The sequence below is a fragment of the Trachypithecus francoisi genome, unplaced genomic scaffold (genome assembly GCF_009764315.1).
Source record: "Trachypithecus francoisi isolate TF-2019V2 unplaced genomic scaffold, Tfra_2.0 Lachesis_group7, whole genome shotgun sequence".
Classification (NCBI taxonomy): Eukaryota; Metazoa; Chordata; class Mammalia; order Primates; family Cercopithecidae; genus Trachypithecus; species Trachypithecus francoisi.
The window spans coordinates 22,233,314-22,245,632 of record NW_022681472.1 but is presented as its reverse complement, the minus strand read 5'-3'; the positions used below and the strand labels follow the sequence as shown (position 1 = coordinate 22,245,632).

The 12,319-nt window shown below is 43.4% G+C and overlaps 2 protein-coding genes across 9 annotated transcripts in view; one reads left to right on the top strand and one right to left on the bottom strand.

Annotated features, from left to right (window-relative positions):
* The window catches only part of LOC117079346 (serine/threonine-protein kinase Sgk3), a 196,272-nt gene that overhangs the window by 88,817 nt on the left and 95,136 nt on the right, over window positions 1–12,319 (bottom strand). For 2 of the 8 annotated variants that reach the window (XM_033203159.1, XM_033203165.1), the window contains exon 1: window positions 1,949–2,061. The exons of 4 other annotated variants lie outside the window; for them this stretch is intronic. The gene's annotated coding sequence lies outside the window, so the exon portion shown is untranslated. Of the gene's footprint in view, window positions 1–1,632; window positions 1,890–1,948; window positions 2,088–12,319 lie in introns of those variants that run through there. 2 more of the 8 variants (XM_033203163.1, XM_033203168.1) reach the window with 2 other exon arrangements.
* LOC117079347 (securin-like) lies at window positions 10,426–11,120 on the top strand. Its single transcript, XM_033203170.1, has one exon. It carries the CDS (start codon window positions 10,449–10,451, stop codon window positions 11,073–11,075), a length of 627 nt encoding a protein of 208 aa, XP_033059061.1. The 5' UTR covers window positions 10,426–10,448; the 3' UTR covers window positions 11,076–11,120.

Sequence of the window (12,319 nt, the reverse complement as noted above, 5' to 3'; positions counted from 1 at the left end):
ATTTGTTTATACTGGCTGTTTACATTCACTACATGGGAGAAGAGGACTGCATTTTAAAAGGACAAAACCAAAGCACATTAGAACATGTTTGTACAAAGCTTAAGAAGACAATCATCTTGTTCTCAAAGCAATAATTAATGTAGCAACTTCGAGACTTGTGATTTAAATCAAAGGTACTGAAGAAAGATTATGAATCATGCAATTAAGCTACCAAGCAGGATACTGCTGGAGAGGAAAGCCATTCACAGCACCATAAAACTGTCAAAAATAGGCCGGGCGCAGTGGCTCAAGCCTGTAATCCCAGCACTTTGGGAGGCCGAGACGGGCGGATCACGAGGTCAGGAGATCGAGACCACCCTGGCTAACACGGTGAAACCCCGTCTCTACTAAAAATACAAAAAAACTAGCCAGGCGAGGTGGCGGCGCCTGTAGTCCCAGCTACCCGTGAGGCTGAGGCAGGAGAATGGCGTGAACCCGGGAGGCGGAGCTTGCAGTGAGCTGAGATCTGGCCACTGCACTCCAGCCTGGGTGACAGAGCGAGACTCCGTCTCAAAAAAAAAAAAAAAAAAAACTGTCAAAAATAAAGATAATAAATATCATCAAAACTAGAAATAATATCATCATTTGATTTTATACTTTGTTGATCAGCAGAGCTGAATTCTAGCCTAAGCTCCGCCATTTGTTGGTTCTGAGTCTTTGGCCTCATCCTTATCTGTAAAGACCAGCTGGTCTGATTTTTCAGATTCCTTTGAATTCTGAGATTCCCCGTAGCAAGCTACGGTTCCTATGATGTTTATTTATGTATTGGGGGTGCTCTGTTTTACTTAGTTTTGCAATAATAGTACAAATAAGTATCCACCCAAAATAGCACAACTTAAATGTTCTGTATAAAGCGATATGAACTGCTTTTAAACAAACCCGCCTGAACTTGGTGCTTAAAATGAGGCTACATTCACCGTAAAGGCGCTGCCTCTTTTTTCATCCCTGTTTTAGAACAGCCTTCAAGACTCTGAGGTTTCTGTGGATGTGATTTGGAACAAGGTGGATGATCACATCAGGTAACACCCCTAGTAAAAGAAAAGTAAAAGACCTTTTCTTGTGAAACTTGGTCTAAGAAAACTGTTCCAAAGGAATCCCCAAGCATTTCTAGCAACAGCTCTGAGGAAAGAAAGCACGTATATCTGGTGATGGCAATTCTTGACATTAATGCTCATCTGAATGCATAATAAAGAAAACAGCCAAAGTTTATTGTGGACTATGAGCCAGGTATTAACTCATTTATCTTCAAAAATTGCTGTAAGTTTGGAACTATCATTATCCCCATTTTACATACGCTAAAACTAAGGCATAGAAAAGTTAAGCAAATTGCCCAAGTTTTCTCAGTTAATAAATAGATTCAAAACCATGATTCCAGCTCCAAAGTCTGCGTGCTTCATCTCCAAGATACACGCCCTATGTAACCCCTGCTGTCCATGTTTAAGTAACAGTCCCGTTTCTACAACACCTTCCTTACAAACTGAGTAACACAAAGTAAAAGTAAAGCCCCCACCGCAAACTCACTATCGGGTTTCTCCTCCTGTCCTGAACCACAAACTATAAATATATTTTAAAGATATACAAACTTGACAGTACCTGGGACTTCTCGACATTTAGAGGGGATGTGTGTGGAACAACTCAAACGTTTCCTGTCTCGGACCAAGTGCAGTGAATGAGTGCTGCGAAGTCGCAGAATGCCCGGGTGTGGAACCGGCGTCTCCTCTCAGGGGTTCACAGGAGGGGCCGCCCGCGCGCCCCACCCCGCGCTCCTGATGGGCGCGGAAACAGCACTGGGGCCCGTCACACCACACCTGCCTCCCGCGCCCTCGGGGTCCCTCCACCTGGCCCGCGCAGTGCCCGGGCTGTTCTCCGCCAGACTTCCTCGTGCAAGCTCGATGAGCCACACGCTTACCTTCGGGGACCCACCCCCGGCGCGTGGCGAACGGGAAGCACCGCCACTGCTGCGCCACACTCCGCCGGGACCTGCGTCGTGCCACCACCTCCCAGCGGCACCAGCTGCGCTCCCTGCAGGGGCCAAACCTGTACGCCCCGCCCCTTGTGGCAGGCCCCGCCCTCACCAATCACCGCCGGCCACGCCCGAATATGGGCTCGATCAGCCCCGCCCTCGGAGCTCTTCGACCGCGCCCCCGAAGGAGCGGCGGGCGGTGTGCAACCCCTGGGCCTTAAGTAAATATGCGGGGGAGGAAAGGCGGGAATCCAGCGGATGGGAGAGAGAAAACGAGAGGACACCCGCGGGGAAAGTGAAGAGAGCCTTGGGCGGGGTGGGGGAATAAGAAGGCACTCTCCCCAGGTTCCCGCTAATGTGTAGATCTCAAAACAACCGCGCTCATTCAAGACATTGGCATCATCTCATTTTGCTCGGGCGGGGTAGGAGTCACACAAGAATTCACGGCTCCAGGCGTGAGACGTCGTTGGGAATGGGATTCAGAGGAGCAAAGAAAAGAAGCAATTCCTTTACTAGTCTCCACCACACATCCTTTACTTCAAAACCTGGAGAGTCGGCTCCCAGTAAGAATCCTGGAGTTTAAATTGTTAATCAATCCTGTTCCCTTCATAAATTGTTAATCAATCCCGTTCGCTTCAAATATCTCAGGCGCATCACCAGAGAGCAGACGCGGCCGGGTTTGGGATGAATGTCCGTAGTGTGCTACTCTAAGGTTTGCGTCTCGGTGTACAGACAAAGGAAAACCAGAATCCTCGAAACGACTTGTTTTAATTATTAATGCATCTGAGTCTGGACGGTGAAAAACGGCTTGAGGCATCAAGCCAATAACTGAGTCGGGCACAGTTCCTACAGTCTCAGCTACTCCAGGGGCTGAGGCAGGAGAATCACTTGAGCCCAGGAGTTCTAGGCCAGCCTGGACCTGCATAGCAAGACCCTGTTTCTAAAATAAAAATAATATAACTAATGAATATGGCAGGGAAACAAAGGGCTCACTTTGCCAGTAAGCAGGATTGATACACAGTAATCTTTATTACAAGAATTTCAGAAAATAATGCCAAGAGGCCAGCCTAGCTCTGTAGCCTTAAGGGAAGTCACAATATCTGAAGTCTTCAATTTGCTTATTAGTAAAATGAGGGGATTTAGCCTGGTGACCTCATGGGCTCCAAATGCCCTCTCATACTCTAGAGTTTGTCCTGCCAGGCTGTACTCATAGGAGAGGGGAAAGAATGCAGGGAAGTATTGTCTAGTCAGGAGCTACTCAGAGAAACTGGAAATTTTTAGAAAAAGCTTCAGGGATCTCTGGAATCACTTCATTCGACCTCTCCCTTCTGACTTTCCTGTTTGTAATAATAATAGTACACCAGTCCCCAACACATACCCTTATCAACAGTTTCCCTTTTCTTTTTTTGACCCACAGTCTGAAAAAATTAAATGGAAAATTCTAGAAATAAACAATAAGTTTTAAATGGTGTGCTGTTCTGAGCAGTGTGATAAAATCTCACGCTATCCCACTCCATCTACCTTCAATGTGAAGCCTCCCTCTGTCCAGTTTGTCCATGCTGCAGATGTTACCCACCCGCTAGTCACTTAGTAGGCATCTCTATCATCAGGTCGGCTGTAGAGGTGTCACAGTGCTTGTGTTCAAGGAACCCTTATTTTACTTCATGATGGCCCCAAAGTGCAAGAGTCGTGATGCTGATATATTGTTATATTTTATTATTAGTTATGGTAGTTAATCTCTTACTGTGCCTAATTTAGAGTAAACATTATTATAGGCATGTATATATAGGAAAAAAACATAGTTTAGATTGCGGTTCAGTACTATCCGCAGTTTCAGGGAACCACTGGGAGTTTTAGAAGGTACCCCCTTGGCTAAGGGGGTAATACTGTATCATTCTTGCCCTAACTCAAAACCTTTGACTCTTCCCTCTCAGTCCTCACGTTTGGTCACCAGGTCCTTGGCTTTCTCCTTTACAGAGTCTCTTCAATGACTCTTCCATTTTCACTGCCATCTCTGTATAAAGAACAGATTCAAAGAACTCAGGGTGTTTGATCTGATCCTAACCTACATTTCCCACCTAATCTCCAACTCACTCTTGTGTACTCAGCTGTTTGACAGACTGTCTCCTCAATGTACAGAATCCACGACTTATAGCTAACATGCCTGCCACTGTACATGCAAACCCACTGCCTCCCAGCTGGAATACCCTCTTCTCAGTCCTAGCTACCTGTCTTGACTACAATAGCCCAGCTCAGGGACGTCTCTATGCAATAAAATGCTATAATACTTAGGATCTGCACCACTCACGTTAGCATGTAGCAGGGCTACTTTGTTTTGTTTTCTGCTATTTAGAATCTTTATCTCAAGCCAGTTATGGTGGCTCACACCTGTAATCCCAACACTTTGGGAGGCCAAGGCAGGCAGATCACTTGAGCTCAAGAGTGGAGTTTGAGATCAGCCTGAGCAACATGGTGAAACCCCATCTCTACAAAAAAATTTAAAAATTAGCCAGGTGAACATGGTGAAACCCCGTCTCTACTAAAAATACAAAAAAATTAGCTGGGCGTGGTGGCAGGTGCCTGTAGTCCCAGCTACTCAGGAGGCTGAGGCAGGAGAATGGCATGAACCCAGGAAGCAGAGCTTGCAGTGAGCCGAGATCGTGCCACTGCACTCCAGCCTGGGCGACAGAGTGAGACTCTGTCTTAAAAAAAAAAAAAAAAAATATGACCCAGGTGTAGTAGTGCACGTCTGTAGTCCCAGCTACTTGGGAGGCTGAGTAGGAGGATCACTTGACCCTGGAAGGTACAGGCTGCAATGAGCCGAGATTACGCCACTGCACTCTAGCCTGGGTGACAGAGTGAGACCCTGCCTCAAAAAAAAAAAAAAAGAATATTTATCTTGCTGGGCACAGTGGCTCATGCCTGTAATCCCAGCACTTTGGGAGGCCAAGACGGGAGGATTTCTTGAGCCCTGGTGTTCGAGAGTAGCTGCAGCAATACAGTAAGATCCCATCTCTATAAAAAAATTAACCAGGCATGGTCCCTGGCTAATTAGTCCCAGCTACTTATGAGGCTTAAGTGAGAAGATCACTTGAGTCCAGGTGGTCAAGGCTACAGTGAGTCATGATTGCACCACTGCACTCCAGCCTGGGTGACAGAGGGAAAGCCTGTCTCAAAACAAACCAAAAAGAATATTTATCTCTCAAACTAAACTTTAAACTTTTTTTTTTTTTTTTTGAGACAGAGTCTTGCTCTGTCACTCAGGCTAGAGTGCAGTGGCGCAATCTTGGCTCACTGCAACCTCTACCTCCCAGGCTCAACCGATTCTGCTGCCTCAGCCTCCCGAGTAGATGGGATTACAGGAATGCACTACCACGCCTGGCTAATTTTTGTATTCTTACTAGAGGTGAGGTTTCATGATGTTGGCCAGGCTAATCTCAAACTTCTGACCTCAAGTGATTTGCTGGCCTCAGCCTCCCAAAGTGCTGGGATTACAGGTATGAGCCACCACACCCAGCCAACTTAAAACTATTTACTAGATGTCCCCAGACTCCAGTCAACCAGGAATAAAAGTTTTCAATATCTTGAGGCTGGGCGCTGTGGCTCATTCCTGTAATCCCAGCACTTTGGGAGGCCGAGGCGGGCTAATCACAAGGTCAGGAGATCGAGATCATCCTGGCTAACATGGTGAAACCCCGTCTCTACTAAAAAAATACAAAAAAAATTAGCCGGGCGTGGTGGGGGTGGCCTGTAGTCCCAGCTACTCGGGAGGCTGAGGCAGGAGAATGGCGTGAACCTGGGAGGTGGAGATTGCAGTGAGCCGAGATTGCCCCACTGCACTCCAGCCTGGGTGACAGAGCGAGACTCTGTCTCAAAAAAAAAAAAAAAATTAGCCGGGCGTGGTGGCGGGTGTCTGTAATCCCAGCTACTCAGGAGGCTGAGGCAGGAGAATGGCGTGAACCTAGCAGGCGGAGCTTGCAGTGAGGTGAGATTGTGCCACTGCACTCCAGCCTGGGCAACACAGCAAGACTCCCGTCTCAAAAAAAAAAAAAATTCATTATCTTAAGAAGGCGAAAAGAAATTACAGATTCATCCATAATTAGGCTGTTCAGATTACCTATAACAGCAAGATTCTGTTTTTCTCTGAAATATCATGATACTGAAGTAATACCAGTTACTTCATGCTAACCAAATGCTTTGATTGGCAGTTACATGTGACTGATTCATAAAAATGGAAAAGTAAATGATAAGACTTTTTTGGAAGACTAAGTCTTTGAGATTCATGGAGGTCAATAAAAAGTAACCTACCCACTCTTCTTCACCTCATTGCCCAAACAAGTGGTATACCCATAGCAAATGCTTAAAAATATATTAATCAGTCCATGATTATTTTCAACTTTCCTTAAATCCTCTCTCTCCTTCACTAAATACTAAAATACTGGTCTTTTCTTTTTCATGGAAATAAGATAGTGAGAGCTTCCTCTTTTTTTTTTTTTTTTTTTTTTTTGAGACAGAGTTTCGCTCTTTTTGCCCAGGCTGGAGTGCAATGGTGCAAGCGCGGCTCGCTGCAACCTCCACCTCCCAGGTTCAAGTGATTCTCCTGCCTCAGCCTCCCAAGTAGCTGGGATTATAGGCACGTACCACCACGCCCAGCTAATTTTATTTTAGTAGAGATGGGGTTTCTCCATGTTAGTCAGGCTGGTCTCAAACTCCTGACCTCGTAATCTGCCCACCCCAGCCTCCCAAAGTGCTGGGATTACAGGCATGAGCCACTGTGCCCGGCTCCTCTTTTAATTTCAAAGAAATCCTCAAGAATAAGTCAAAAAGAATCACACAGCATTTCTTGGAGTTGGACTAGAAAGGTTTTCAGTGTTCTAGAAATAAACCCTTGAATCACAGCAAATTCCCTATGTTAGCAAGCTCTATGTACCATTAAGGTCTTTAGAGAGTAAATTTTCCTTAACTGCAACCTTACCCAGATGGTAAAATAGAAACAGAACCCAGTTTGCAGAATGACTACCAAGTAAGAGTAAAAACTGATTTGCAATCTATCAGTGGCCCCTTGTGTTTTGAAAATGTCAATGGCACATTTCAGGGAAGCCCCAGAGTTCTGAAGTCTGTCCCAAACAATCTGTAAATCACTAGTCACAGCAAACCTTTATAATGTTCTAGAGATTTAAGAAGTATTAAATAGACTAAATAACAATCACACTTCATCTATAGAGTGGGTTGTACCAGAGGCTATTGGTAATAGACTCTTGGAACTTTTCTCTACCTCTCCTCAAAATGTGAAGTGACTATTAAGAGTAAAGCCTTAGGGGACTTCTGAATCCAGCCAACATGGAGTAACAAGGACCAAATTGGCCCTCCCACCTGAACCAACCAAAAGGAAAAAGGAAAAAGAGCCAGACAAAATATATAAAACATCTGTTTTCAAGATACTGGATATCAGGCAGTGAAAGAAAATGATTCCTAAGCAAACAAAGTTTACCCCAGCTTACTACTTTCAGATACCTTACACACTACGACACAGGAAGTGGAATGAAGGAGAGCCCAGGAGACTCCCCGAGTTGAGACGATTCGGCTATGAATCCAGGAAGAACAAGATGGTTAGAGTTCACAAGACAGTGTACAAGAGGAAGTTAAGTGCACAGAGAACCCTAGAGACCTGCCGAAGGTTCTCCTGGAGAATGTGACAATGCAGATCAGTGCGTGCATGTGAAGAAACTACAAAAAGTACAGCAAAGAAAAAAACATATGAAAGCATTAGACACAATAGCACTGGAAACTCACAGAGGGCCAGGAATAGTGACTGTTCCCATCAGGTAGACTAGAAACGCTCCCAACTCAGTGGAAGTAGAATACTAAGAAGAGTCTTACCTTACTTAAACTGGGGAGGAATTAGCCCTAGAATAAATACTGCTTGGGTCCTGCCAAAAAAAAAAAAAAAATGGAAGTAAGATCTGAAAGGATTGAACTATTTCCTAGTAATTTAACTCTATCTCAAATTAAAATCCAGGCATATTTATAAGAATAGAAAAATATCCGGCATCCAGCAAGGAAAAAAATCACAATGTCTGACATTTAATATTGAATATGTGGCATTCAGTATTACAAGGCATGCAAAAAAACAGAAAAATATGACCAATAATGAGATTAAAAAGTAATCACTAGGGGCCGGGTGCGGTGGCTCATGCCTGTAATCCCAGCACTTTGTGAGGCTGAGGCGGGTGGATCATGAGGTCAGGAGATCAAGACCATCATGGTGAACAAGGGGAAACTCTGTCTCTACTAAAAATACAAAAAAATTAGCCGGGCGTGGCGGTGGGTGCCTGTAGTCCCAGCTACTAGGGAGGCTGAGGCAGGAGAATGGTGTGAACTCGGGAGGTGGAGCTTGCAGTGAGTGGAGATTTCCCCACTGCACTCCAGCCTGGGCAGTAGAGCGAGACTCCGTCTCAAAAAATAAAAAAAAAAAGTAATCACTAAAACTGACCTGCAACTGACATAGATGTTAGAATTAGCTGACTAGGACATTAAAACAGTTATTATAATGGTAATGTAGGCAGGTCTTGGTGGCTCACACCTGTAATCCCACTTTGAGAGGACAAGGTAAGGGGATCCCTTCATTTCAGGAGTTCAGGACCAGCTTGGACAACATAGGGAGATCCCATCTCTACAAAATAATAATAATAATAACAACAATAGTAATATATTCAAAAAGTTAAGTAGAGACAAAGAAAGTATAACATTTCTAAATCCGACTTTTAGAGATGAAAACAATAATCTCTAAAGTGGAAAATACATTGGATAGGATTAACAGAAGATTAGACATTACAGAAGAAAAGATTAGTAAACTTGAAGACAGCAATAGAAAGTTTCTAAAATGTAGATAGAAATAAAGAATTAAGGCCAGGTGCAGTAACCCACACCTGTAATCCCAGCATTTTGAGAGGCTGAGGCAGATGGATCACTTGAGGCCTGGAGTTCAAGACCAGCCTGGCCAACATGGCAAAATCCCATCTCTACTAAAAATACAAAAATTAGATGGGCATGGTGGTGCACACCTGTAGTCCCAGCTACTTGGGAGTCTGAGGCATGAGAATCAGTTGAACCCAGGAGGCGGAGGTTTCAGTGAGCAGAGATTGTGCCACTGCACTCTAGCCTGGGCAACAGAGTGAGACTCTGTTTCAAAAAAACAAAAAAAAGAAAAGGTAAAGAGAATCGATGAGCTGTGGAAAAATTTAAGCAGCCTAATATACTTGCAATTAGATTCCCTGAAGGAGAAGATAAGGATGGTGTTGGAGGATGGGATAGGAAAACACATTTGTAGAAATTATGGCTGACATATTCCCAAATTAGATGAAAACTATAAACTCACAGATCTGACAAGTGCAATGAATTCAAACACTAGAAACATGAAGAAAACTACACCAAGGCACATCATAATAAAAGTACTAAAAACCAGTGATAAAGTCTTAATAGCAGCCAGAAGAAAAGATATGTTATATATGGAGGAACAAAGTTAAAATGTCAGCATATTTCTCATCAGAAATAGTACAAGTGGCCAAGCACAATGGCTCATGCCTGTAATCCCAACACTTGTAAGAGGCGGAGGAGGGCAACGGGCAGATCACCTGAGGTCAGGAATTTGAGATGAGCCTGGCAAATGTGGTGAAACCCCGACTCTACTAAAAATACAAAAATTAGCCGGGTGTGGTGGCGCATGCCTGTAATTCCAGCTCCTCAGGAGGCTGAGGCAGGAGAATCACTGGAACCTGGGGGCCAGAGGTTGCAGTGAGCTGAGATGGCACCACTGCACTCCAGCCTGGGTGACAAAGCAAGATTCCGTCTCAAAAAAAGAAAAAAAAAAAAGTACAAGCAAGAAGTAGAGCAACATCTATAACGTACTGAATAAAAAAAATTGTCAACCGAAAATTCTTTACCTAGCAAAAATATCCTTCAAAATCAAAGATATATAAAGATCAAAGATATATAAAGCTATATAAAGATTTTTTCAGACTGAAAAAAAGCTGAAAAATTCATAACCATTTGACTCATACAACAAGAAACATTCAAGGAAGCCCTTCAGACATAGAAAAGTTATTCTGGATTTCTGGAAATAATCTACTAAGAAATGAAGAGCACTTGAAATAGTAACAACAGAAGTAAACATATTTTGATTTTTTAATAATTTAAATCTCTAAAAGTTAACAACTTTAAACAAAAATAGTAATAACTTATTGTGGGTTTATATCTAATGTATCAGTAAAATATATGACAACAGTATTATAAAAGCTAGCATTAGAGACATGGAAGTATACTATTGTAAGATATATCCTATAAGTGTAAGTATTCTATAAGTGATGTGGTATAATTCAAATGAAGATAGACTGTAATAAATTAAAGATATATACTTAAATCTGGCTGACAGCAGCAATAATCCAGAATGGCTACTCTGATCTATGTTGATAAGGAAAATGGAGAACCAGGTACCCTTGTGGCTGCAAAGGATGGGCTGAAGCTGGGGTCTGGAACTTCAATCAAAGCCTTAGATGGGAGATCTGAAGTTTCAACACCACGTTTCGGCAAAACAGTCGGTGTTCCACCAGCCTTACCTAAAGCTACCAGGAAGGCTTTGGGAACTGTTAACAGAGCTACAGAAAAGTCAGTAAAGACCAGTGGACCCCTCAAACAAAAACAGCCAAGCTTTTCTGCCAAAAAGATGACTGAGAAGACTGTTAAAGCAAAAAGCTCTGTTCCTGCCTCAGATGATGCCTATCCAGAAATAGAAAAATTATTCCCCTTCAATTCTCTAGGCTTTGAGAGTTCTGACCTGCCTGAAGAGCACCAGATTCCACATCTCCCCTTGAGTGGAGTGCCTCTCATGATCCTTGATGAGGTGAGAGAGCTTGAAAAGCTGTTTCAGCTAGACCCCCCTTCACCTGTGAAGATGCCCTGTCCACCATGGGAATCCAATCTGTTGCAGTCTCCTTCAAGCATTCTGTTGACCCTGGATGTTGAATTGCCACCTGTTTGTTCTGACATAGATATTTTAAATTTCTTAGTGCTTTAGAGTTTGTGTGTATTTGTATTAATAAAGCATTATTTGTTTAATAGAAAAAAAAGATACATACTTCAATCCTAAAATAAAATAACCATTAAAAGGAAAAACAGGAGTTATAACTAATAAAGGAACAAAGGACATAAAATGGGATAATAATGCTTAATCCAAAATAAGGCAGAAAATGAAGAAAAATGAAACAAAGAACAGATAAATATAAAACAAATAGCAATATGAAAGACAAACTTGACCAGGCGCGGTGGCTCACGCCTGTAATCCCAACACTTTGGGAGGCTGAGGCAGGCGGATCACCTGAGGTCGGGAGTTCGAGACCAGCCTGACCAACATGGAGAAATCCTGTCTCTACTAAAAATACAAAAATAGCCAGGTGTGGTAGCGCATGCATGTAATCCCAGCAGCTTGGGAGTGTGAGGCAGGAGAATCACTTGAACCCAGGAGGCGGAGAATGTGGTGAGCGGAGATTGCACCATTTCACTCCAACCTGGGCAACAAGAGCAAAACTCCGTCTCAAAAAAAAGAAAGCTAGATCAGCTATATGAATATATCAAGAATATTTCAAAGCAAATAATATTACTGTGGAAAGAGAAGGTCATTTCATAATGATAAAGGGGCCGATTTATCAAGAGGACATAATTCTAAACATTTATGCACTTAATAACAGAGCTTCAAAATATATGAACAAAAACTGAAAATCCTACCCAAGAAGAAATAGACACACTCACAATTATAGTTCGAAGTTTCAAAACTGCCGGGCGCGGTGGCTCACGCCTGTAATCCCAGCACTTTGGGAGGCCGAGGCGGGTGGATCACAAGGTCAGGAGATGGAGACCACACTGAAACCCCGTCTCTACTAAAAATACAAAAAATTAGCCGGGCGCGGTGGCGGGCGCCTGTAGTCCCAGCTACTCAGGAGGCTGAGGCAGGAGAATGGCGTGAACCCGGGAGGCGGAGCTTGCAGTGAGCTGAGATCCGGCCACTGCACTCCAGCCTGGGCGACAGAGTGAGACTCTGTCTCAAAAAAAAAAAAAAAAAGTTTCAAAACCCCTTTCATAATAACACAAGTAGAGAGAAATTCAGCAAGTATATAGAAGACCTAAACAACACTATTAAACATCTTGAGATTTTACACATATATATATATATATATATTTTTAAGACAGTCTTGCTCTGTCGCCCAGGCTGAAATGCAGTAGCAGTCTCGGCTCACTGCAACCTCTCTGCCTCCTAGGTTCAAG

Coding starts and splice junctions, on each gene's coding strand:
- LOC117079347 (XM_033203170.1), top strand. CDS start 10,449: ATGGCTACTCTGATCTATGTTGATAAGGAAAATGGAGAACCAGGTACC.